The sequence below is a fragment of the Pan troglodytes genome, chromosome 5, assembly GCF_028858775.2.
Source record: "Pan troglodytes isolate AG18354 chromosome 5, NHGRI_mPanTro3-v2.0_pri, whole genome shotgun sequence".
NCBI lineage: Eukaryota > Metazoa > Chordata > Mammalia > Primates > Hominidae > Pan > Pan troglodytes.
Window position 1 is genome coordinate 17,667,608 of NC_072403.2, and position 27,453 is coordinate 17,695,060.

General features: G+C 43.7%; 1 protein-coding gene across 6 annotated transcripts in view; it reads right to left on the bottom strand.

The window, feature by feature from the left end:
* Positions 1 to 27,453, bottom strand: part of ADTRP (androgen dependent TFPI regulating protein) — an 89,475-nt gene that overhangs the window by 6,639 nt on the left and 55,383 nt on the right. For all 6 annotated transcript variants that reach the window (NM_001251896.3, XM_063811883.1, XM_009450428.5 and 3 more), the window contains 2 exons: positions 15,318 to 15,433; positions 3,153 to 3,304 (listed from right to left, as the gene is read on the bottom strand). In NM_001251896.3, coding sequence (NP_001238825.2) covers positions 3,153 to 3,304; positions 15,318 to 15,433 — 268 coding nt within the window. The remainder of the gene's footprint in view (positions 1 to 3,152; positions 3,305 to 15,317; positions 15,434 to 27,453) is intronic.

The following is a 27,453-nucleotide window of genomic DNA, read 5'->3' on the forward strand; positions in this document are numbered from 1 at the left end:
GCTTTGGACAGAACACGTGGCTATCTATAAGTTTCCAGAACCGAAGATCTGGAGAAAGGCTCACTGGTAGGGGAACCAGTCAACTGAGTGCCCAAGCCTAGACGATATTAAACCTTATGAATACTGGCACAGCAGGAATAGACAGGGATCATCTCAGGCCACCTGGGCTTGGTGGTCACTCTACTTAGAGGCTGTCTGATCACTGAGGAATTGAAGTGCATTGCCATAGAATACATGGTTGGTTTGCGGCCAGGTGAGGGACATACCCTTTTTTTTTTTTTTTTTTTGAGATGGAGTCTTGCTCAGTCACCCAGGCTGGAGTGCAGTGGTGCGATCTCGGCTCACTGCAAGCTCCGCCTCCTGGTTTCACGCCATTCTCCTGCCTCAGCCTCCCGCGTAGCTGGGACTACAGGCGCCCGCCACCACACCCGGCTAATTTTTTGTATTTTTAGTAGAGACGGGGTTTCACTGTGTTAGCCAGGATGGTCTCGATCTACCATGGCTTTCTTGATTCCTATTCCAGTGCTCTTTCCCCTGTTTAATACTTTCTGCCTTAACATGTATGTCTTCAACAACTCTCTAACTGGTACGCCTTGTCATCACCCTCCTATACTCCTTAAACTCCCTGCCCAATACTCTACAGCCATTAGAGTCACTCCTTATCTGCCGTCTCCAGAACACCTTTGCAAAAAGTTGTACTTTACACCTAGGAAAAAAGGCCCTTGGATATTCTATTGTCTGCACTGATTGAGGCAACGAGAAAGCTAATGGAAATAGGGGATTTTAAGATGAACAAGACATACCCCTAATCCGTAAGACACCCGAGGTCTAGTGGAAAAACAAATCCCTAAAGCAGTAGTAAAACAGCAGTCATGATAAAATGGTAAGTCTGGTGACTGGGAGATAAAGGGGGAAGCACTGGGAAGGGCATGAAGTCCAACCTGGGCTGACCAGGGAAGGCTTCCTGGAAGAGGCGAGTGTTGAAATGAATGAGTATGAACCAGGCAAAGACTGGAGGATAGGAGAGACAGAATCCCGTGGACGTAAGAAACAACATCAACGTGGAGGGAAAACCAGCAGTTTGGTGCCACTGGGGCACAAATATAGAAGAGCAAAAGCCAAAGCAGGGACTGGGTCACAGAGGCCCTTGTGTGTCATTCCAAGTGTGTGGACTTTCTTCAGTCAATTGGGGGAAGCCTTAGAAAGTGTTTTCAGTAGAATAGGACATGGGGAAATGTGTTCACATAGGTTATTTAGCTTTCAGCACTGTAAAAGTGTTCACTGCATTGCAACTTTAACAAATCTAATTTTTCTTTATTCGTATTAAATTATTTATAATTAATAAAGATCTGTTCAAGATTTAATACATTTCTGATCTTATTCTGATGTTAAATAGGACCTTTTACCCTTTCTCTTCTTTAAAAAGTTAAAAATCTAGAAAGACCTCAAGAGGTAAGTACAGTCATTTACAATCGTCTCTTTCTACTTGAAAACTTGCATGTACATGAGGTAGTTGAGGGTCCATATGATGCCAGCTTATCTGTTTATTGAGACCTAATTATAGTTAAAAATTGGATGCAGTACTTAAACAATGAGGCTTGTTAAGAATGTTGTATTGAGAATAGTAATTTCAATAATAATAAATATGATGATAATTTTGTTTTTTAATTCAATGGATGTTTAAAATTCACTGTAGAGTAACAATTTAAAAATTAACTCAATACATTATTGAACTCAATACAATTGATTTTAAAAGTTATTGTTCTCTAAGCTCTAAGTAATCAAATTTTTCTCTGTACTTCCTATATCTTAAAGCTTCTTTAAATATATATATATAGAGAGAGAGATTTGGGGAGGCATCAGAAATCTTTACCCAGAACTTCAAGGAGCCAAAACTAGTTAAAATTATATGTCAACACATCTGAAATGTCAACACATTTTTTTTTTGCGATAATTTTCTGTGATTTGGAATCCTGATTGGGAAGTAATTTTTAGTATTCCATTTTTTTAAGTGTTTGCTTTCAGAGAGAATTTTGCCCTTGAGAGTTTCCTAAACCAGTCAAATTCTCCAAGAGTAGAAAACATGTGATACATCCAAGTTGCGTGCTTATTTCTCCAGGGTCTCAGCTTCCTCTCAGAAACGCACACTCTGGTACTGAACCTTCTGAAACTGTCAGGTTTTTTTTGCATACACGGGCTTATGTTTTCACACCAGTTCATAGATTGGGCGGAAGATGGCACTTCTGCCATCTCTATTTTGATAGAACAGAATGGCATGTGGGCGAGTGATGTGGGGGACTGGGTGTGACTCTTTGCCTTCCTTATATACAGAATCAGGGTAGAGTTCCTGCGCTTCTCCTGGGGTAGGGAAGCAAGTCATGGGTGTTTTACAGCCTGACTTTCTGGTAGTTACTTTTCCAACAATAAAAAAAATATTCTGGGGTGGGGTGGGGAGAGAGGAAGCAGGAAGGAGAATGAAATCTTCCATTTTAAAATTAACTAAGTTAAGATGATTTTTTTTTCTTAGGAAGAAGCAACAGGATTGTACCCACCTATAACGAGAAAGCTTAACTTACTGACATATTCTCATTGCTGAAGACTCTGTGTGAATGAGGATTTCAATCTCAAGTCTAGGATGTGATTTCCTCTGGTAAATGTCTTATGGAAGGCTGAGGAGCAGCCTAATGAGGTACTGCTGAGTTGGGAGGAGGTGGGAGGAGCTGAGAGGACTATCTGGACTCACTTCCCTCAAAATGAAACCTTGATATTTTCAAAGCTTGTGTCCCTGGAGCCCTCACTTGGGTTAGGGGGAGAACCCTGATTTTATTTATTCATGCTAGGGATGGTAATACCTTGTTCTCTAGGTCCTGGGCTTTCTAAAGAAGATTATTTTTAGCTCTAAAGTTAAATGACGCATGGTTTGGGGGAGGAGGGGAGACCCTTTGATGGGGTCCTTTAAAAGAGTGCCCCACCCCCAACGCTGTCCTCTTGCCTTGGCAGGACCTCTTGGCAGGACCTGTCTGAGTACTTTGGACAAAGACAGTAAGCATCATTGCTTCTGTTTGCGGCTAGTTTTTCTTTCTGTTTCCAGGTGAAGGGGAGAGGCAGGCACGGAAGAAGCGCATCTGTAGCTAAGAAAGAAATACACTGACCCCATTTCCAGTGGTTGAGCTTCTCTCCAAGTAGGTAGATGCTGGCGATGAAGACGTAGCTGAGAGAGAAGAAAGCTGCTGGACCCAAGGGGCTGAGTTTGGCAAACACAGGATACACCCAGGTACCCGTCTCAAAGTAGAGCCATAGGATGCTGCAGGAAATAAGAAGTCATGGTGGTTAGAGCAGGAGGAGAAAAACAAGCCATTTTCTCATCAGGATTAATGAGGTACTGGTACCCAGGCAGGGGAAAAGAACCCATCAGGGACGTTTGTCAACAGCTGTAGTATTCCCACAAACCTAAAGAAGTGAGGCTTTTCTGGGTAAATCAACTTGATTCAATAAGACATGCTGTTTGATGGGCTGGGCTGGGCTGTTTTACCTAATCCACTTAAATTCAACATTGGTGAAAAAATATAAGAGAACATAGGGCCAGGCACTGTGGCTCATACCTGTAATCCCAGCACTTTGGGAGGCTGAGGGGGGTGGATCACCTGAGGTCAGGAGTTCAAGAGCAGCCTGGCCAACATGGCGAGACCCCGTCTCCACTAAAAATACAAAAAATTAACTGGGCATGGTGGCTCAGGCCTGTAATCCCAGCTACTCGGGAGGTGGAGGAAGAAGAATCGCTTGAACCTGGGAGGCAGAGGTTGCAGTGATCCAAGATCACGCCACTGCACTCCAGCCTGGGCAACAAGAGTGAAACTTTGTCTCAAAAACAAACAAACATAGAACCATCGTTAGCTAAAGAACTAAAGAGAGTATGTGGGAACACGAATGATCCCTTTCCCTGAGAGGTATGGCCTGCTGAGACATTGAACCTGCTATTATGGCATTCATTTTGCTGGCTCTGAGCCAGAGAAGTGGGGTTTGCTTTTTTGGATCCAAGAATCAGGTGCAGCTTTCCCTTAGCTCTCCAAGTCTGCTGGGATGAGGGAGCAGAGATGGAGCGTTATTGCCCTAACACAATATGCCTAGGAGTTAACTGTCGGCCCTGATTTTCACTCATGCATATAGCCATAAATAGAGTGTTAGGCAGTAATGCATGGATTTGCAGGGAGGCTCAGATCTTGCTTATGTGAGGATAGGCTGTAAGTCATTTCTGGAAGCCAAGAGAAGGAAAAGAAATGCTAGGAGAAGAGCCATGATGTCTAAGTGAAGCCTAAAAATGCAGTTTGCTGGAAACCAACTGCACTGGAAGGTGCCAAAGTCTGAAATAACTTTAAAAAATTAAATGTGGGGAAGCTGATGCATCAGCTACAGTTCATCATTGGTTAGGAGCACAGAATCTGGAACTGGGCTTCTGTGATTCAAACCCTAGCTCTGCCACCTAGTAGCTATGTTACCTCCAGCAATTTCATCAACCTTTCTGTCCCCATCTCCTCAATGTGTAAAGTGAAGATCCAAACAGCATACACCTTCTAAGGCTGTTGTAAAGATTACAGGAGTTAACACATGTAAAAGACACAGAACAGTGCTTGGCACATTGTAATATTTGACAAGAGTTCAAAAGCTTCCATCTCCACTGAGGGATGGCACAATGGGAGTGCTCTCAGAAAGCCTTCTTTGAAGCTGCTGATCTCTTGTAACAATTAGGATAGGCCAGGTTATGCTTCAAAAACAACATTTAAATTTGAATATCCCACGTTGTCAAAGGAATTCAGAAGGAAGAATGAAATTCTGTGCTTAAACTTTCAGAAACCCAAGGGTGATCTCTGTCATTTCAAATACTTGAAGTTTGTTAAATGGTTTGTGGAAGAGTCAAGGGCTATATTCAGGACCAGGAGTAGGGTGAAGCAAGAGAGGCCCTAGGGTGTAAAACTTAAGGGATCATCTCTGCATCAAAGGACACAATAAACAGTGTGAAAAGGCAATCCATGGAATGGGAAACAATATTTCTAATCATATCTCTAATAAGGGGTTAATATCCAAAATATGTAAAATATTCCTGTAACTCAACAATAACAAAAAACCCAAATAACTCAATTAAAAATGGACAAAGGACTTGAATAGACCTTTTACAGAGAAGTTACATAAAAGGCCAACAAATGCATGAAAGGATGTTCAACATCACTAATAACTAGAAGAAATGCAAATCAAAATGACAGTGAGATATTGTCTTACACTCATTAGGATGGATACTATTTTTTTTTAAAAAAGACAAGATAACAAGTGTTAGTAAGGACATAGAGAAATTGGAACCCTTGTTCATTGTTGGTAGGAATGGAAGATGGTACATCTGCCTTGGAAAACTATATGGTGGTTCTCCCCAAAATTAAAATAGAATTACCATCTGATCCAGCAATTCCACTTCTGGGTACACACCCAAAAGAACTGAAAACATGGCTAACATGGTGAAACCCCATCTCTACTAAATATACAAAAAATTAGCCAGGTGTGGTGGCAGGTGCCTGTAGTCCCAGCTACTTGGGAGGCTGAGGGCAGGAGAATGGCATGAACCTGGGAGGTAGAGCTTGCAGTGATTGGAGATCACGCCACTGCACTCCAGCGTGGGCGAGAGAATGAGACTCTATCTCAAAAAAAAAAAAAAAAAAAAGGAATTGAAAACAGGGATCTGAAGAGATATTTGTACACCCATGTTTATAGCAGCATTATTCACAATAGCCTGAAGGTGGAATCTCCCCAAGTGCCCACTGATAGATGAATGGATAAATAAAATGTGGCTTATACATAGGCATTAAGAAGGAAGAACATTCTGACACATGCTACCACACAGATCAACTTTGAAGACATGCTAAGTGAAATAAACCAGTCGTAAAAGGACAAATACTGTATAATTCCATTTATATGAGAAACCTAGAACGTCAGATTCATAGAGGGAGAAAGTAGAATGGTGCTTGCCATGTGGTTGCAGGAGGAGGCAGCGGGGAATGCTATCTATGGTTTCAATATGGTTTGTTTGTTCCTACCAAAACTCATGTTGAAATTTGGTCCTGTGTGTGTTGGTGTTGGGAGGGGGAGCCTAGTGGGAGGTGTTCGGGTCATGGGGATGGATCTCCTAAGAATGGTTTGATGCTGTTCTTGTGATAGTAAGCTCTAGAAATGGATTTTTTTCTATGAGAATGGGTTGTTATAAATCTAGGGTGCCCCTCAGGTTTTGCCCTTTTCACACGTGTCCATTTCCCCTTTGATCTGCTCCACCACATTGTGAGGCAGCAGTAAGGCCCTTGTCGGCAGCCAGGGCCATGCCCTTGAACTTCTCAGCCTGCAGAATATGAGCTAAATAAACCTCTTTTCAATCTCTGATATCCTTTTATAGCAACACAAAATGGACTGAGCCAGGGAGTTATTGTTTAACGGGTAGACTTTCAGTTTGGGAAGATGTAAAAGTTCTGGAGATGGATGGTGGTGATGGATGCACAACAAGGTAAATGTACAAAATGCTACAGAGCTTAAAAATGATCAAAATGGTAAATCACTTAAAATGGTTAAAGTTGTAAATATTGTGTACCTTTTACCACAATTTAAATGTATCTAAGGAGGTGTCAATTTTAGGGTCATATAAATGTAGGGTTGGCATTTAGTTCCTCGCCTGGGCCCTGCTGGTATCACTCTGCTTTCCCAAACTTGTCTGGATGTTCCTCCCAGATTGAGAATGAGGTGACTAGAACAAACAATAATTATCATCATTGTTACTAATGTTAGAATTCTTTTTTTTTTTTTTAGATGGAGTCTCACTCTGTTGCTCAGGCTGGAGTGCAGTGGTGCAATCTCGGCTCACTGCAAGCTCCGCTTCCTGGGTTCAGCGATTCTCCTGCCTCACCCTCCCGAGTAGCTGGGTTTACAGGCGTGCGCCACCATGCCCAGCTAATTTTTGTATTTTTTGTAAAGACAGGGTTTCACCATGTTGCTCAGGATGGTCTCAAACTCCTGACCTTGTGATCTGCCCACCTCAGCCTCCCAAAGTGCTGGGATTACAAGCATGAGCCACCATGGCCAGCCTAGAGTTCTTTAAGATATGCGTTCCATGGATGCATTACAGGATGCCCACAGTGATTCTTACCTGCATGGCTACTTCTCATGGCAGGACAAAGAAGGTATATGGCATAGAAAATAAACAGTTTCAAGTAGATAGGGCTAGGAGTTTGGAGTCAGTGAGGAGCTCTGAATGTACTCCAAAAAGTTGCATCACTTAGTTCACTTTGTTTACTTTATATAGTTGAAATTAGGGCTTCTGAATTCCCATGCACATTTATGTAAGATAGTCTATAAATAAGGACATCCCCCCAGAGGCTTGGAAAATTTCTGTTTACTTCATGTTTGTTTCCTTCAGCATAAGGCTTGTAAAGGAAAGTTCCCGAGGTAAGCTAATGAATTGTGTACTTTCACAGATAAAGTGCAAGGAAAGTTATAGGTGTGGTACCTGACAGTAGGAAAATTAACAGAGATACAGAGTATGAGGCAAGATGATAGTAATTTACCAAGGGTACTCAGCAGAGAGGCATGAGTGAGGACAGAGTCACACTGTTAGTTGACATCACTTCTTTATGGCTTGCCTGAATATGAGGGGAAGGTGGGAAGAGAGAGGGGAAAGAAGAAGGAAGGAAGGAAGGGAGGGAGGGAGGGAGGGAGGGAGGGAACTTTGCATTCAACATGTCTTCTATTTCAGCCAATGTCAGCCCTCCATTCAATCTTGCCCCCAAGTTTGATCCCATGAAATCATATCTATACTAAACTTCCTTCTAAATGTTTCTTCAGTGCACACATTTCACAATCTTCCTTCAGCCTCCATTCCATCTGGGTTTCTGTCATTGTCTACCAACTAGGCTTTCTTGCTCCTTTCAACCCACTTCCCCTATTGCAAGCCATCAGTAATCCGGTAATCTTCCTAAAAGCGATCTCTGTCCACAGCCCTCCCCTGCCTGCAGTGAATCCCAGGATCCCAGCTGCTTAGCCCAGCTGACCTGGCCTGGCCGTGCCCCGCTTCCATCCGGAGATCTGCAGTCCATCCATATTGAACCCCTTTGTTTCTTGAGTGAACTGAGCGCTGCAGTTTCTTGGCTTTCACACCTGCTGTTGTCTTCACTGGGTACACCTCTGACCTTTTTGTTTCCTGGAACCTACTTCTCTTTGCCCTGTGTCTGGCTGAATCTTACTCACGCTTCAAATCTCAGCTTAAAAGTCTATTTCTCTAGAAAAGATTTCCTGAAGCTCTCTCCCCCAACCCTGATTCGGGTAAATGCTTACGCCAGGTGCTTCCTCCACCCTGGAACTTACCTTTGTTACTTATTTGATTGTTTTTCTCACTAGCTTGAAAGCTCTGCAGGGGCAGGGACTGTCTCTGTCAGGCACATTTATTTGCCAAGTGCCCAAAATGCAGCAGGTTCTTTGAATTTTGAAATGAATGGCTGTGTTGGGTGGCTCTGTAGGACACTGCTATGGACGGCTCTCAGTCGCCTGACTCACCAAGACCACCACAGGCTCTGGAAATTTGGAAATGTACCCAGTGGCCTTTCAAGTTTTGGTTAATCTCACTTTACTAATACTTTGAAGAGGCCAATGACGTTGCCCCTCAGTTCAAAGAGCAATTTCACATCTTTCTTGAGCCATCTGCTACGTGAACCTCTGTGAGTTGGACTGGGTGGGCACCAAATGGCAGCCAAAAATTAATCTTTTAGGGTCTCCTTATCCTAAATCTTAGAGTATTATAATGGCTGTCAAGAAATTCATAACTTCTGCGTCTTATCAGTAGAGAAATACCGACGTCTGTGGGTGGCAGATAAACAGATAACGGAGTTTTGTGGGCTTTGGGCATATAATTCTTTCTTTCGGTGTTAACCCTCATGTCACGTCTTTCCAGCCCAGGAGAATAAATCAAATAGAAAGAGTCAGGAGAAACTGCAAAGCTAGAGTGTTAGTCAAGTAGTTTACCTAGATGTTGAAGTGTCGGCAGTGATGAGAGTTATTGGGGTGGCAACCTCATCACGGCATTTAAAGCTGTTGCCCGACCCCTCCCTGAGACACCCCCTTCCAGTTTGAAGCCTCTCTGCCTTCAGGGCCCATGGTTTTCTAACTTCCTGCCCTTCTACTACCTGGTCATACCTTGCTACCTTTGCTGCTCCTTCCCCCTCCCGTCCCTGAGAGGAGGGCCCTTCCCTGGTGTTTGCTTCTTACTTATCTTCCCTCTCTCCTCTCTCTCTTTCCAGCAATCTTGTCACTCCACGAGGGTTCAACTAGCTGCATCTCCTCAGCCCCACCTTTCTTGAGACTGCAGGGTCTGAATTTCTGAATGGAAATTCCTCCAGGCAGGTGATTCTCCATCTTGTCTCAAAATTAGAACTGACTTGAGGGCCTTAAAAATTCCAATGCTGAGGGCATATCCTGAACCAATTAAACCAGAGTATTTTTGAAATGAGACCTAGATATGGGATATTAAACTGACTGTTTTACTTATACCCAAAACTATTTCTTTCACAATTCATTTTCATCTATCAATGGAATCACCATTTTTCTTGTCTACTAACTTAAAATTTTTAGAATTATCCTAATTTTTCCTTTTCATTTGTGTGGTACATGTCAATCAATCCATAAAACCTATTCTGTTGTTTCAACAATGTGTCTCAGGCATGTCTCTCATTTCTGATTCTACAGTTTTACTCTCTTCATGCTGTTATTATTTCTGATTTCTGTTACAGGCATTTTGGTTGAATAAGAACTAAGGTTTGAACAGGAAAGATGAGAAGAGCAGGAGATGAGATACCCTCTCCTCTCCTAGTCCTCCACCTCCATCCCTCTTCAGTTTGGATCCTGGCTGGGCTGGACCCCGCATGTTGACAACAAGGATGTGTTGTGTGGCATCTTTTTAATTAATTTTCATATATGAATTTACAGGTAGGGTAAGGATTTCTTCTGTGGAAAATGGTGCTGAGATTCCAATCCCTGCTGAGTTGAGGTTATAAAGCTATGGTTGACCTGGATGATCCCAGTTGAAGGTCATATTTTGGAAACGGTAACAGTGGCTCTGGCTCTGGTAGGGAGTTCACAACATGGTTGGTTCTGAGCAGGACCAACCATGTGTTAGGGAAAATATTTATTCAATGGAAAAATGAATAAGAACCAGAAAGAGAAGAAGAGAATTGCTGATTCTGGAAATGGCAAGGTGGCTGGTCCTGGAACTCAGCTTAGTCTACCCCTTGGCAGCTTTTAATGTATTCTCAGGGTAAGATGTGTACATGTATTTGTAAATGAGGCATGAATTTAAAGAACTGTTACTTCTGGGAACCCAGGAAGCTTTGCTGAGGGATCTTACCCTGGTGAGCATAGTATAAAAGAAAGTAATTCTCTCTCTTGCCTCATAGGAACTAATTTTGGGAAGGGACTTTACAAACATCTGCCCCAAGGCTGGGTGATAGCTGCACATCTGTGCAGTGTTTCTACTGGGCATGCAATACTTTACACACTAGCAGGGACACCTGCAGCATCAGTAGGTTTCTGGTCTACCAAGAGCAGTGTGATGATGCACTCCAGGCCAGCTGGGGTGGTTGCTGTGGCGAGTAACATTGTTAATTCTACCAACACAGGGGGCTGATGGGTAAATGACACTGTTGGCATCAGCAGTGGGCATGGTGTGCTAACCCTTAACACTGTGCCAGGTGGGGATGTTGGGCCCAGTGGGGATTACAGTTTTGCTATCTGTGTGTAAGAACAATGCTCAGAACAGTGTGCAGCATGGGTTGTGCAGTGCACGACAGGGGCATGTGTGAGCACTCAGCAGATTATTGGAACTCCTTGGAAAACTGGACCAAGACCTCCAAGGCAGAAGGGTGCTTGGGGATATCACTGGAACTGTGAAATAACCATACATAAAAAATAAGACATTGTGATCAAAGTACATAATGTGCTGGCTAGTTTTTATTTTTATATTGGTTTATATTTTTTTTTGTTTCCCATCTCCTGTCACTCCAACTTATTTGAAGCACTATCGTCAAGAATGACATTTTAAAGCATAATTTGCTGGCCAAGTTACAAATACTGCTCACCCTTGCTTCCACTCCAAACAAACAAACAAACAACAGCAACAACAAATGCTCCCATTTTCTATACTATGTCCAACATCCTCTAGTCTGCCATCTGCAAGCCTTCATGAGTGGGTAATTCCAGGGATATTTCTCATTAGTCTCTTTCACAAACAGGTCCAGCAAAGAGAATTACTGACCCTTGCTCTCACGCTTTCTGCACTCTCCTGGCCTTGGGACTGTGCTCCTTTTGTTTACTTTCTCTCATTTTTTCTAGCTCCAATCCTGCCGGTCCTTCGGGGCTCAGATCCAATGCATGCCTTCCACAGTGCCCTTCCCACACCGCTCAGCTGGATGCAAACTCTTCCTTTTCTGTGGCTCCTTGTGTTTTTTTTATGAGGTTTTACCACTTTCCATCTTCTGCACTTCTAATTTGTATGCATGGGTCATCTCCACTTATTAAGGATAAACCCCCTGCAGGCTGAAGCTTGGCCTGATATAACATTGCTTTTCTGGGCAGGACCAACCATGTGCTAGGGAAAAAATATTTATTCAATAAAAGAAAGAATAAAAACCAGCAGAAGGCACATTTCTATTTTTTTGCTCCTCACCACTGCCTCAGGGAGAACTAGGTGAGGTGTTTTGGGGTAAGAGAGAAGGGAGGAATAAGTGAGCTACCATATTTAAAGGTGACTAATGCTTTCCAAAGGAAATGAAAGCTTTGCAGTCATTACTATTTTGCAAAGCTTTATTTTCCCACTTAGGGGAGAGCTCTTCAATTTTGCAATCTGAAAAATAACTAAAAGCAACCACCACATGTAAGGCGGTCCCCACGGTCTCAGGGACTATTTTTAGGTCATTTGAACATGGTTTCGGCAGTGAAATGCTTCTCCAGCTCAGCTTCAGTGCCGTTTTCCTGACTCATGTTCGTTTCTCACGCTCCCTCTGGCCCGAGCCCATGCTCTTTACCTCATTCGTGTTATGCCATTTCCCCATTTGACTGTCCAAACTGGCACATCTGACAGTGGGCCCATAGCCACTTCCCTAAAACGTCTCCACGGGTGTCTGCAGTTTGTAGAACTTCATGGCCATCTGTGGCTGTGAGGAGCCAGGGGCCCTGGAAACTGCGTAAGGGTGGGGATGGCAGGCACCAAAGAGTCTGAGCCCCTCTAACCGGGGCGTGAACAGAAATACAGATGCTTCCATCAACAGGATCACATCAAACATCCTCCTTTAAGTGTCTATATTTGATTTGTTCTAGCAAAAATGGGGCTTAATGGACCAAATACCAACTTAGCATTTTTCATGAAGGACGAAATCCCAAACCACCTCAGCTCCCCACTGGGCACTGGGGCCCACCCAGTCACGTTCCTGCTGGTGACAGGTCTCCATCCCTTCCCTCCACTCCCTTCATTACCAGTACTTTAATGTCTAATCCAAGCACATAGAGCTGGGAACAACACGTGAAAGATTTCAAAGTGCAGAGCTAGGTCAAGCTTTGTGCATGCCCATCCATCCAGCATTTAGCTGAATGGTTTTGCACACACTGGGAATTGAGCAAATACCTGGCCATGTAAACACAGTGGAAAGACAACTGGATTTGGAAAGAGAAGACCTCAGTTTTAGTTGGCTCAAGTACCAGCTTTGCATTTCCACCCCTGCCATATGACCATGGGCATGTCATCTACCCTACTGGAGATTTAGTTTTCCAATGCTAAGTCATCTCTAAGTCACCTCCCATTGTTCACACTCTCTGATTTTATTTGTGGATTGATTGATGTTATCATCAGTTGGCTAACATCAACTCCCCTGAGTTACCAGCAATGCCACCAACTGGTCTACCTGTCTTGTTCCTCTTCAGTCTAATGTCCACAGTTCAGCCAGAATCGTCTTTCTAATCAGCTTTCTTACATAAACCACATCATTTCATTCCTCTGATTATAACACTTTTCTACAGAAAAGCACTTGGTTTAAAAGTCCAAACGCACTAATGTGGATTTACGACCTGGCTTTACCCTGTCCTCAATTCAGCCATACCCTCAGCTCCTCCAGCCCTTTGCAGATGCTGTTTTTTCTGCCTGAAGGTCTTTTCCATGTCTCTTTTGACCTATTCTTACTCATTCCTTGGGCCTCAGCTTAGACAGTGCTTCCCTTTAAGAAGCCAATCCTGCATATCTCTCTGTGTGCCCACAGCATCCTGGGCTTATGCCTAATACAGTCCCATCACCCTGTCTCCCACTGTCTGTTATGCTCCTCTTTCCCCGACAGCCTCTAAAGGTAGCAGGTTTCCTGAACTTCACTGTATCCTCCGTATTTTAGCACAGTGCCTGGCGCTGGTGAACCACTGAATGGATAAAGATGCACTTGTACCTGGCTCCCATCCTGTGGCATTTCTTTCTCCAACATCCTAATTACCTGCATCATGGGGACACCCGCCCAGGTACTGATAAACCAACCTCCTGGCCTCTACTTCTCATTTTTATAGCCACTACAATTTTCCCCAATAACAGCAGTGGCCTTAGGTGCTTTTTATCTTCTTCATCCCCAAAAAGGAAAAGAACAACAAGGGTCAGATATGTGAACTGAAAATCAACTTACAAGTCCTTAGGTAGAAGACATTGGTAAGTAAAAGGTAATAACATATATATGAACTACAAGATTTACACTTGGCAATAAAAGAGTAAGTTAAAGACCACCAAAAAAAATACAGCATACAAATTCATGTGTATAATCAGCTAGCTTCCACTTTGCTTCTCTTCAACACATGCAAGAACAACAACAACAAAATCTTTATGTGTCTATACTCTTACCCCAATCCAGGTCCCAGATACTCTGTCTTTAGGGATATATTCCTTTGTATTAAGCCAGATATGGCAAACACATAGCATATATCTTACCACTGTCCATTGTCATGCTATTGAAAGTCATTGCCTAATAATCACACAACTTTTTCTTGGTAATGCCTCAGAATCCTTTTCAACAGAGTGCTCCAGACATCAACTATCAGTAGGACCCAAGCTTAAGCCTCGTTCTCTGAAATTTCCTTTGTTAAAATGTAAAGGCTTCAGAGGCTGAAGAACAATATAGAGCACCGGAGTCTGGGGGTAGATTTATTGAGCAAGTGCTTTCTTTAAGATGGGAGAAGAAAGATTTGGGTACTCAGGGAAAGAGGGGCACAGAAAGGTGGGAGGGGTAGACACCACAAAAGGGAAGGAAGGGCTAGGGAGAAAACAGCAGATGAGGTCTGGGCACCAAGTTTATTTGCTCTAAGACAGAGGCTGGTCGAGTCCATAAAACAGGCACTGCTAGAGCCCATGTTCTTTGGAATGCACTCTCTCTCTCTCTCTCTCTGCTTCCATCCCTGACAGAGCACTGAACTGAACTAAACTTCCCCGCATATAGGGATCGGAGGGTTGTCCAGATTGTCACACATGAATAGCTTGTGTGAGTCTAGAGAAGGAACACTGATTAGCTTCCAATCTGCAGGTCTTGTGTTCAGCAAGCCTCTTTCTTTCAGAAGGAACAAAAGCGTGGTGCTAGATGAGAAGGTTATAGAATGGAAGAAAAGTTTCCCAGTCACTGGGTGAAAGGCCAAGCACGTTCCCTTGATTATAGACTATTGGGCAGCATTTCTGAAAATGAGTATTGCAGGTGGTTGAATGACGAAATCTAGGCCAGCTACAGAAATCATCTCCCATGCAATTGCCCAAATGCCTTCTAGGAGCTCTGATGCCAGCTGCTGATGCAAATAAGCCCATAATGAAACAGGCAACAGGAGTGGACAAACCTAGCATGCTCTGCCCACTAAATGACTTTTCAGGTAGAATGTAGTTAGATGCCTCAGATCCCTCAGCCATTCAAGCATGTTCATTGAAGATAGAACCAAGGAGCAACATTTTCTTGGGAAAGCAAGATGAGTGGCTTTGCAATGATTCATTCTTCACGAGAGAGTGAGGGGAAGTTGTGACTTGCTGTGTATGTGTGTGCACACCTGTATGTTTCTGTGCTTGGGAGGTTTCCATGAGCATTAAAATCAAACAATAAGAATGCTTCTTACCTGGAAATGTAAACATGATTAAATCCTTATTAAACCAAGATAAAGGGATTCTGACAGAACAGTACACATTTCTGGAACTTCCCTCAGGGTCTTGAACGACAAGCCTAAGTTGACTTTCTCCATGTAATTCTTACCGGCTGATGTAAGCAATGCTGGCAGCAGCCAGCAAGGTGAGTCCTGTCTTCTTTGATGGATAGGAGTGAGGCCTGAGGACGACTTCAGCCAATGTGATGGGGAATATGAAAGTGTGCTGCAGGAGAGAAAATGGCAAATCAGAACGGCAGGGTGTCCAGGGTGCCTACAGTGCCCATAATTCTCTGTTCCCCTTCCAGTCTACCTCTTACACACTGCTAGATGAAGGTTTCCAGGTCATGCTCCCTAGATGCCCAAGGACCTACCGTGGCTCCCTCTTACCTACCACATTAGTCCAAACTCCTCTGTCTGGCTACCAAGGACTTTGCAATGTGTCTCACCCTCTCTCCGGTCCTGCTTATTGCCCACTGCTCCCCTCTCCCTACTTTTTTTTGGCGGGGGTGGGAGGTGGAGATGCAGTCTTGCTCTGTCACTCACCCAGGCTGGAGTGCAGTGGCACGATCTTGGCTCACTGCAGCCTCTGCCTCCCGGGTTCAAACAATTCTCCTGCCTCAGCCTCCTGAGTAGCTGGGATTACAGGCATGTGCCACCAAGCCCGGCTAATTCCTGACCTCAAGTGATCTGCCCGCCTTGGCCTCCCAAAGTGCTGGCTTGGCGGCTTGGTGTAAGTCACCGTGCCTGGCCCTCTCCTAAAACACACACACACACACGCACACCCACTCATGCATACTCATAAACATTCACACATTCATGCACAAACATGCACACTCGCACTCATGCACATATACAGTCATGCACATCCATGCACACACACACACACACGTTCATGCATACTCTCACAGATATTCACACATTTGTGCACAAACACGAACACTCACACATATACACTTTGGCATATTCTCACATTTGTGCACACACATGCACATGCACACATCCATACTCTTGCATACTCTCACACACATTCATACATTTGTGCACACATACACACACCCACCCCCCCTCTGTTAGACCGAGGCTGTCTCCTTCACCCTCCGTTGTGCTCAGCATGCTCGCTCGCACTTCCAGCCTCCTGTCCCTGCTTCCTCTCCCTGTGTGGACTGTGCCTTCTCTCCCTGGGATTCAACTCCTCTATGTTCTTTGCAGCCAGTGCAATCTTCCATGATGCTGTCTCTGAATTTTCCTCTTGCTAATTTCTCTCACTCAACTCGACTGCATTTATATCCTGTGCCATGTAGTCTAGCACTTATGGTGTATATTCGTACGCTCTGGGGGGCCGGAGAACACGTTCCACCCAGTTCTGCGTTTCTTGTTGCATTTAGCATGGTGTAACTGAGCTCAGTCCTGCTGAGGGTGGTAAGTGTGTGGGGTATGCGTGAGCCTCCCTCTGAAACCCCTATGTCCTCCCCCTCCTTCCCTGCATCACCCCCTCCTTATAACCATCTGTTTTCTTACATCCTCCAAACCCTTAACAGTAGAGTTTTTAAAATGACATAATCAAGGAAATAACTTTAGGAATGATGGCGTTTTCAGATGCAAAGACTGCTGCAGCCTGCTCCCATCTTGGTTATAGAAGCTGACCTGGGAAAGGTCACTGGAGTATGTGTGCCATGTGTTTTCATTTATTGATAACATTTATGAAGTCCTTCTGCCACCCTCTGAGCTTACTGGAAACATCTAGTAGTGCTAGTATTTTGCGTTTTTTGTAGTTCCAGCTATCATTCCTCCTTCACTCCTGCTTGCCAATTTCCTCAGCTCGTGGCTGCCTCTTTCACCCACAGTCTCCACCTGCAAGCTCCCGCCCCATCTTGTTCCTGAGCCCCAAGGCAGCGGTGTTGGCCCCTCAGTTAGGGCAGTCTCTGGAGCTCGGGAATGTCATTGCGTTCCCATGCCCAGCAGTGCAGCTGGAACTCTGGGTGCTGGCTCTGGGCAGTCTTTGCTGTCATTCACAAAAGACTTGTGCTCAGGAGGCATCCCCAGGAAGCAGTAGCTTCCTCCCATCCGAGCTGATCTGACTACAGCAGTCGGATATCATAATGACCCACAGATGACCAGAAATGGGTCAAGTTTTGGTGAGGCAGGAGCAGGGTGAGAAGGACCAAGCTGTAAGTACAGGGCAGCACTGGGTGAAGAGGACCTCTCAGGGTGCCCCAGTTAAGGCCACAGTGGGGTGGCCCAGAGCACCTGGGCATCTCAAGGGCCCTGGGCACCCTGAATTTTACTAACGATGCCTAGAGGAACAGCATTGCAGACAAGCTACAGCTTTTACATAATTTGCTCAAGGTTGGTCCTGAACATACTGACTGGTTGGAGAAACAAATGGAAAGACCCCCAGGCCCCCGTCGCACCTTGCATATTTCTTCAGTCTGATTTTAGGCTGCAGCTTCTGTGTCTCTCCCCCTAATAAAAGAGCATGGCGTCTAAAGGCACACAGTTTCTAATCTAACCCTGGGCTAGTGACCAAATCTCTCTGAACTTCAGCTTCCCCGGTTATAAAATGGGGACAATAAATAGTACATACCTCTAGTGATGCTGCTATGGGGATTGACGTGAGTGCGTGTCATATGCTTAGTCTTTGGCCCTGGAGAGCTTCAGTGAGCATTTGCTGGGGTTGTCACTATTATCAGTGTGACTGTTGTCTTTCATCTCATCGGTGGGCCCAGGGTGGGGTGCAAGCAAGGGCCTGGGATATCCATGGCTTCAGGTGCTTAGATGAACTCTGGCCTGTGGTCTGCAAGAGGCTGTGGCATGCCAGCTGCTGGAGTATGGTTGTCCCTGGGGCTCCCTCCCCAGCCCACAGCTGGTGCCTGCGTTCCTAGTCAAGGCCACCTTGGAGCCCTGCTGATGCTCAGTGACCAACAGGGATACTCTCTGCATCCAGAGGCCACCTCAGCAGGCAGGAGATGGAGCTGTCTCCTGGCACAGCCACCTGCCCCTCTCTCCCAGCCTTCACTCTGCTGCAGCCAGGAAGATCCAACCTCTATTAAAAACCATTAACAAGCCCATTATACTGGCCATTGATCTGATGAATTTTATTAACCCTGCCCACAATCAGCAGCTCCCGTCCTCTACATTAACGATCATTTGGAACAGAATTCCTGTGGAATAATAGAGTGTGTTCGCGTTAGGAGTAAATGAGTTCGCAGTGATTAATGCTTTTATAACAAACAACTCAGGAATGCATGACTGGTCACCTCTTTCAGGAGCCTGCCCTTTGCAAGTGACATTCAATTGGATTTCCAAATGAATTCTCCCTGATGGCTTCTGGGAAATTTACTTCAGTGATGTCATTAGTGATGGGCCATATACCTCGACTTCATCCTAGCTAAAAGGTCTTCGCAAGAATCACATTTTCCGGTCGGGGCTGGGGGTAGGAAGTAGGAAAAGAGCCTTCTAAATATTGAGCGGCAGTGAAGAGCTAAACATGATGCAATAAGCCTTCTGGTGTTTCAAGCGTATGGGTATTTCACCTCACTTTGACATAAATCATATGACCTTTGTCAGACAGCACATATTTCAAAAAAAAAGGAAGAACAAATTCAGTAAGAGAAAAATCAAATATGTTTTTGCTTCCAAAAAATCTAATAATTAGGCTGGGATTGACACAAATTAGAATGCTGCCAAAAATTACTGGAAACACTGACTCACTCTGTATTTCAATTAACAGTTTCTCAGTTTCCCTTATAAACAGTGAAGCTGACAAAAATTAATTATCTCAGAGGGGGTAAAATATTTCCTTCCAAAGTAAACAAAACATCATGGGCTGAAACAATAGCATGCGTAAACAGAGGGGATCTATTGGAGCTATCTTTCCTTGTCCTTAAAGTCACCATTTTGGTAGATTTTCCTTTAAATGTCTCTTTCCAAATGCAACAGTTATAAAGAGATGTTCTTCTCCCATCCTTTTCTACTCAATTATACCTTCCCCCCACCATCCTCCATAAAATGCCAACTTTCACCTAAATATCTTGGAGTGAGAACTACAAGCATGAAGTATTGATTTAAGTATTAGTGTAATAATCACAGTAGATTCTCTGCTTACAAAATAGCCTTGCAGATAAGTACTAAGATTTACCAGCCCATGGAAAATTTGTACAAGGTTGCCTGAGTGACATGGAAAACAGTGATAATGATTTGAGCACTTGTGTGTACTCACCCCATACAGGTAGATAAGTGGCTCCATTAAACAATTTCCCTGCATATGAGGCTAAACTTACAGTAGGATGAAGTTTGCCTGACCCTTGAGAAAGAAGCAAGCCTTAATCATTGAGATAACACATGGATCCGACAGGTCTTTATCCCTGTCATGGAAGCTCCAGAAACTGAATCTTTAAGGCTAGGCTGATCACACTCTTATCCTAAGGTTCCTGCGGGGACAAGAGCACTTAATTTTCTCCAGTGAAAAAAAATTCAGAGAGCCTACATATTGCAAAATCAGATGATAACATAAAAAATATATAATCTCTGCTTCTTTCCTCTATTTCATTTCCCTTCTGGACTATCTCTTGTGTTGAGTTTGAGTTGACCAAGGTAAATACACTGACTTCGACCCTCTCCGATGGGTCATCAAGAGGCTTTCTCCTTCAGATGTTGTTTCTATATCACCTGCTGCATATTTGCCTTAATACTCTCTTCCTCTCCTCTATTCAGGCCACATTCCGATCTGCGAATTAGTTCCTGATATTGGCTCTTCCCAAACTGAGGTCCTTTCCTCCAAGTCTCTGCAATAATACCTTTGGTTTGCTTATGGTACTAACGGATAAATATTTTTAAGTGAAGTTTTAGTGCACTAACAAGATCTCATTTCTGAGTACATTAAGGAGGATTTCTTTTGTTTACAATATATCAAATATATCATTTTTTAATTTTAGAAAATGGAAGCCTTCACAAAATCTCTTTGGGGAAAACACATGACCAAAATATCAATTAAAACATAAACGTAAATACAATAGACATAGAAATGGAGGCAAAACAAACCTTAATCGAATGCCATCATATCCAGGCTTATTATTACGCTGCTGGGTCACATTTCTTAAGCTTGAAAATTGCATGCGATAAAGGCATGCAGTAATAGTTGTTTTGTAAATTCCAGTAAGGCAATCTCTGGTTTTGATAATACCATCCATTTGCCAGCTAAAAACTTTTACCTCCTTCCTCACTAACTTCCTGTGCTACAATTTCTGCCTCTAACTCCCTACAGGTAGAGACAATGGTGATGGTCCGTGACATTTTTAGGAATATTTTGTATCTGAAAGCAGAGACCATCTGTATTCTCTATGTTTCTTACATCATTAAAGATACAGTTTTGCTTTAAGTAAATCTGATATCTGGAAATCTGGAAATGTGCACGTAGGCTATAGAGCTTATGTCTCTATGGGACTTAAAAACAACAACTTCCAACTACGCTACCTGTAGGAGTCTTTTCAGTCTCAAAGACTGAAGTTTTTAAAGAGAATTGGGTTTGTAAAAATTCCCTTTTCTACTTTCTAGGAACTCAAGTGCACAGGCTAGACACTACTGTCATTAAAGAGTCAACATTGAAATTCGTGGGGAGGAAGGGATTGGGGAGCGAAACCACCCACAGAAAGAGCCACTGACTTCTCTTTGATCTCCACTGTCAACCTAGGTGGGCTATCACAGGTTCCCCAGCCTGCAAACGCAAGTTATATGGCAAAGAGTAGTCATGTTTGCAATTTACTCTGAAATGCACCAAAAACAAGATGAATAAATGGATGCACAGGTGGAGAGATTTATGAGAAAGCAAAAACAGTAAACTATTAACAGTGGAATCTACGTGGTGGGTGACCCAGCTATTCACTGTAAAATTCTTTCAACCTTGCTTTATGTTTGAAATTTGTCATAATAAGACATTGGGGGAAACATGAATAGTCTTTACTGATCCAGAAAGAGAAATGAATGCCCCACTGGGCCAAGGAAGAAAAGCATAGTGTTGTTTATGAACTCTTATGTGACTTGAACAGGTGGTTAAATGACAACTTTATGAATCTTCTGAAGAGAATTTTTCAGGGATCTTTTACTTACTACACTGCTGTCCTTTGGGTTAATATGTCCTTTGACCAACATCTCAAAGCATCATTCTATTACAAAACTAGTTGGCTTTGAAGGAATCCAGCCTGGTGAAGAAGTGACAATTTGGATTCTATCCAGTTAAGGATAAGATTTTTTTTTTTTTTTAAAAGATATGGGATCTTAGGACCCTACAATCAGGAATCAGGAATATATCCACCTCTTCCTGCCCCCTTCCCCTCTCTCTCCACCCCTCTAAAGTATCCAAATCCCTTCTTCCTATTGAGCTCTCTCTGGCAATAATAACACCCTACACACCTGCTGTCAGTGCTGACTCACTCCTTTACTCCTCACACTCAAACTTCATTCACTTTTCTACCAAAATGCTTCCCATAGCTGCTTATTCTTTTATCTTCCCAGGCATCACTTCCTTAGCTTTTCCCTATTTTGGTACCTACAATCACTTAGCTTTTCCCTATTTTGGTACATATAATCAGGTGCATAGTCTGGTACGTTGCAATCGGGCAAACCTAAAAAACAAGTTTTAATGTTGCTACTCCCCAGCTCAAAAACCTTCTGTGGGTCTCTATTGCCTCTGTCCACTATCTATACACCTTCCCCCATCTCAGAGCATCTCAGCAGGCTCCCTCCCTTCTACTCAGTCTCCTTATTATCCTTTTGTTTCAACCCATTTTTCTTCTCTAGTATTCTTCCCTTTTTTCATTTTTTTAACTCTTTAATTTTTTCTCTCCCAATTAGCCCCATAAATCTTTGAGATACCTTACTAAAAAAGCCCATTTATTAACATGAGAAGATAGAAATAAAAATTAGAACTCAGAAGAACACTGAAACACAAATACACCAACCAGAAGGCTTACTGGGCTTCTATTGTTGAGATTCAAGTTTAGCAATATGTTCCCAGACAGATACAGTAAGAAGAGAGAGATGAAATGTACACACTTCCTAGTTTTTGTTTTTCAGAGAAATTAAAGTTTCCCCCCTAGGCATTAGGCCTGAAAGAAATTACTACCATTGCATTTTCATTTTAGCGGGACTAAGCCTCACAGTGACCTCAACAGTGTCCCCATAACAAACAGTTCAGAGGTCTAGTTTCCCTAAACTGATAATATCTGAAGGCAAAATAACGAAGCTCAATCAAGTGAAGGAGATGCTGCCAGTGAGGAGGTAATATTTTATAATTTTGTAGCCTTATGTGATCTGAGCAGTACAGGAACTCCAGAAGTACCATTTTCCATGGGTGTTTTGTTTGTTTTTGTTCCAATTGTGAATCGGACACCAGCCAGGATTTTATTCTTTGTTTAAAGCCTCAAGTGCAGGCATTACCACTGTTGATAACACAGTTATCTAAATACTTGGAGAAATTAAAAGAGTCAATGCTAATGTTAAACCCTTTTATTGCAAATAAGAAGCCTCACCAAGGAAACCATCCGCAGCCCTTCTGTATTTGCAAGGCTGTGGCCCGTCCTGCCTTCTCATGGGATGCTCACTCTTCTGTCTGTTCTGCAGCCCCTTTGGTCTGCACTCAATGCTTCAGTGCTTAACAGTATTCCATTTGGTTTTTCACACTGTCAATTTCATGTGTTTTTTTTCCCCTTCCTTTTCTTAAAGAGATGATAAACTCTTTGAGGGCAAAGCTCTCATTTATTTTTTCAGGACTTCCCTCCAGCCTCTCCTTAACACACATTTTGACTCTTTTTCTTGTGCACTTGTCCACCGTAGGATCGAGTCTTTAATGTGGTCTGCAGAGGTCCCAGGGATCTATCTTTCTTCCTGTGCCCACCCTCTAATTACTCTGCTCTCCCACCTGAAGACCTGGTTTCCTCTCTCACTGTGGATACAGCACTCACCTGTCCCTCCCTCCCTCAGCCCCCTTGGCCTTCACATCACCTTACAGGGCTCAGCGGCCCTTAGCTGAATCCTGAAACTCCAGCAGGTGCCCTTTCTTGGCAGAACTGAAGGCTCCTGTGCTCATTCCCATCATGACATAACACTCGTACGTTCGCCTAATACTGACCAAAGTCTTCCAGAGATGGAAACAACTCAAGGCTTAGGGTCACCGTTTTCTCTCTAGTGCCTACCACATTGTTTAATCTATTCTGGCCACTTAACATCAGTGACATTAATGAACGAAGCAATGAAACAAAGTGGGGCAGAAGAGGAACAGAGGTCTTCTGCACAGCCTGGGAAGCCAACCCAGACTTGCTTCACTGGATACCAGCACCCACATAGCAGGCTGCGTCCAGGATGGCAGGGTTGCAGAATCAACCCCACTTCCAGCTGGTGACCTTAAGGATTTCTCACAGTTGTAAATGGCATGCCAAAGCTTGGAAATGGGTGTTGGGAGTCAATACACTTGGATATTTGTCCCCTCCAAATCTCATGTTGAAATTTGATCCCCATTGTTAAAGATGGGGCCCAGTGGGAGGTGCTTGGGCCATGGGGGTGGATCCCCTATGAACAGCTTGGTGTGTTTGAGTAATGAGTGAGTTCTCACCCTTAGTTCCCATGAGATCTGGTTCTTAAAAAGAGCCTGGCACCTCCTCCCCTCTCTCTTGCCTCTCTTCTTCTCTTTCCATGTGACATGACATCTCCCTTGCTTTCTGCCATGAGGAAAAGTTCCTGAGGTCCTCACCAGAAGCCAGGCAGATGTTAGCAGCATGCTTCCTGTACAGCCTGCAGAACCGTCAGCCAAATAAACCTCTTTTCTTTGTAAATTATCCAGTCTCAAGTATTTCTTTACAGCAATGCAAAATGGACTAACATGGGGGCTACAGGAAAGCCTGTGAACAAGTATGACTCTTGGAAACAATCAATGGGTGCCCACTCTATAGTCACTAAATGGTAGACTCAATGAAAAGGCACCACTGAGCAGGAGCTGGCAGCCCTACAGGAAGTCAGAAGATACAGAGCCAGCAGAGACTGTCCTTTGTTCATCTTGAGACTCACTGGTCTGTGGCTCTACATTCTGAGATGGGGCCAGGTGGAAAGGCCCCCAGGTTTTGCTTGGTATCTCCTCCATGCCCCTCCTCTTCATCAATCTGTAATTCACCCTCCTCCATGCTTCTTTGCCTGGCTTCACATGGTGCACATGGAGACTTGTTTTAAAGACAGAAACAGATGGGCAGCTCTCTGGAAAGCTGCTCCAAGTTGGAGGAAGGAGATTGTTCTTTTAAAGAAAGAAGAAGTTTAGGAAGCATGGGATCTACTCTCACTTTTGGGAAACTGTGTCTCAGGGCACTATCCCTTTGTTTCCGATATCTCATCACGATGTCAAGTAAGGGCTCAGAGTGTGTAAGCAGCTGGTTTCCCTGAGAGATAATAGTGGTTCTGGAAAGCACCCTGTAAGCACAAACTCAGGGGCACAGTTCCAAACCTTCCGCATGACTGATCCCATGACAGATGTTTCCACACTTTCTCCTTCCTGCCTCTGGCCTTCTCTCCCTTGCTGACCTATGAGGGTTTTCTAAAGGGATGTGCAGGCTGTTTTGTGAGAATGGCATCTACTCATTGGTGATTTTTCTAAAGGCACATAATCAGTTGATTTAGGGTTAGTCAATCTCTCTCTCTCTCTCTCTGTGGGTGTGTGTGTATGTGTGTGTGTACCTCTTGCCAGTGGAGAAGGGAATGGCTAAGAGTAGGGCCTAAAGGTAAAAGACAAGAAGTTGTTTTCCTAGGAAATGCCTTCATTCAATACCCATCAAATATCTCTTGAGAAGCAGTTCTGCTTCAGCATTCTAGGTAACTGAAAGGTATATAAGATATGGTCTTTGAACTCAAAAAATATTAATAAATTTCAACTCACATCTATTGTAACCCTACAGTGTCAATCTAGGACTAGGTGAGTCCTAAAGCATTATGTAGAGGAGGCTCTGAAAGTGTTAGACGACAGTAGGCAGCACCACATGAAGCCTTTGGAGTTCACACTGAAAGACCACAAGTCCTTGTTTAAATCAAAGAATGAGTTATGGCAAAAATCTTCCTATCCTAAAAGACTCAAGGATTTCCCTTCAACAGCTTTTGTGACATTCCCAAGCTGTATCTAACGATCTCAGAATGTGCCACTAAATTGTGTTTTGTTATTTCAAAATAAAAGTTAATTTTAATTCCCTATTATTAAAAACATATAACTACATGTGAGAGGTTACTTTTTCAATTATGAACATTTTTTTTCTTTTTTGTTTTTTTTGAGACAGAGTCTCGCTCTGTCACCCAGGCTGGAGCGCAGTGACATGATCTCGGCTCACTGCAACCTCTGCTGCCTGGTTTCAAGCGATTCTCCTGCCTCAGCCTCCTAAGTAGCTGGGATTACAGGCGTGTGCCACTGCACCTGGCTAATTCTTGTATTTTTAGTAGAGATGGGGTTTCACCATGTTGGCCAGGCTGGTCTCGAACTCCTGACCTCAAGTGATCTGCCTGCCTTGGCCTCCGAAAGTGCTGGGATTTAGGCATGAGCCACCCTGCCCATCCATGAACTTTTTTTTTCTTGCTGAGAATCCAAGAGCAAAACAAAACAAAAGCAGAAGGCCATCTATAGGCTATCAAGCTAAAGATGTCCAGTAGCATAGTAAATTTATGAGTTTGACACTCAGAGGAGAAATCCAGCTGGAGACAGAGGTTTGGGAGCCATCAGAGTATGGACATCACTGGGTTAAGTGGTAATAGATGAGATAACCCAAAGAGTATATGAGTTGGAGGAAGAATAAAGCATATAGGAGAAAGCACTGTGGAGACACACCAGTTAAGTCAGGGTTTCTAAACCTCTGCACTGTTGATGTTTTAGAATCCATAAGTCTTTGTGGTGGGGGTAGGCTGGCCTGCGCATTGTAGGATGTTAAGCAGCATCCTTGGCTTCTACCTAGTAGCAAGCCTTCCCCACTCCCCAAAGTTGTGACAATTAAAGCTGTCTCTAGACATTGCCAAATGTCCCCTGCAGGGCACAATCCATCCTGGTTGAGAATCCTTGATTTAAGAAATAGGCAAAACAAAAGCATTTTGCAAGGCTGATTGACAAGAGTGGTCAGAAAGTCCAGAGGTAAGGAAAAGAGGGAAAGAACTATTTAGGAGAGATGTGTCCAATGTTGTGGAGTGGTATTCAGGCATGAGCACCAAATCTACTAGGTTTCCAGAGAAGAAGGCTGTTGGTAAGCATGCAGGCCAGGCGCTTGCCCCTTGTGTTTCCAATGAGCCTGTCCTTCCTTCCAGGCTAAGTCCTCCATTTCTTGTTGAGTGTCTGGGACCTTTAGGGCTCAACCTCCTGCTCAGCGGATTCTTGGATGTGGAGCCAGGAGCCTGAACACTGAGGGAAGGTCAGCATAGAGATGCTCCCCAGAGGCCACTGCCGTCAGTTCCACAACCCCGAGGTTGGCTGGGAATCTTAACAAGTTTGTAAGTGTAAAATTTGGGCACCTGCAACGCAGGACCAGTTGGCAAGAAGCCCACTTGCTTAGAACCCACCACACTCCTGAGAACGCAAGCCTGGGGCATTGAGACAAATTCCCATGGCCAAGAAATGTGGCTCACTTCCTTATCATGGTCTTCTCAGGAAAAACTGAAACAAAATTTCTCCAAAGGTCACAAAATTCCTTCTCACCACAGAATAATACAATGTGGCTTTTAGGAGTTCCTAGTTGTGTTCAGAGGGAGATGCTGAAGACACACACACGCTTTTATTCATAACCAATTTGTACCAGGCGAGCTCTCCAGAATACCCCTCTGAAATGATTGTGCACTTTTTGGTTTCCAAATTCAGAAGACACAAAAAGCACAAGGGTTTGTTTTGTTTGTTTGTGTAGGGCACTTTAGCTTTCAAGCTGAATTTTCATGGGTAAATTAGTTTCTAATAAAAGGAAGAGAAATGCTGAAATCTCCTCTGCTTTTATGAGGCTTCTCTTTTTATTCTGCCCTCAACATAAGAAGAAACTTGATTGCTATTGGACTGTTAAAACTCCAAATTCCATAGCAGCCATGAAAACACTTGTTCTGTTTCTATTTGTGGAATTCCACAGGCATGGATTTACTTTTCATATGCACAACAAATGAACCTCATTCCTAGCTTCTTTGCCCATCAACAGGAACCCCTGGTTGGATAGCATCAGGTATGTCTCCCAGGGCCAGCAGCAGCCCAGCAATAGT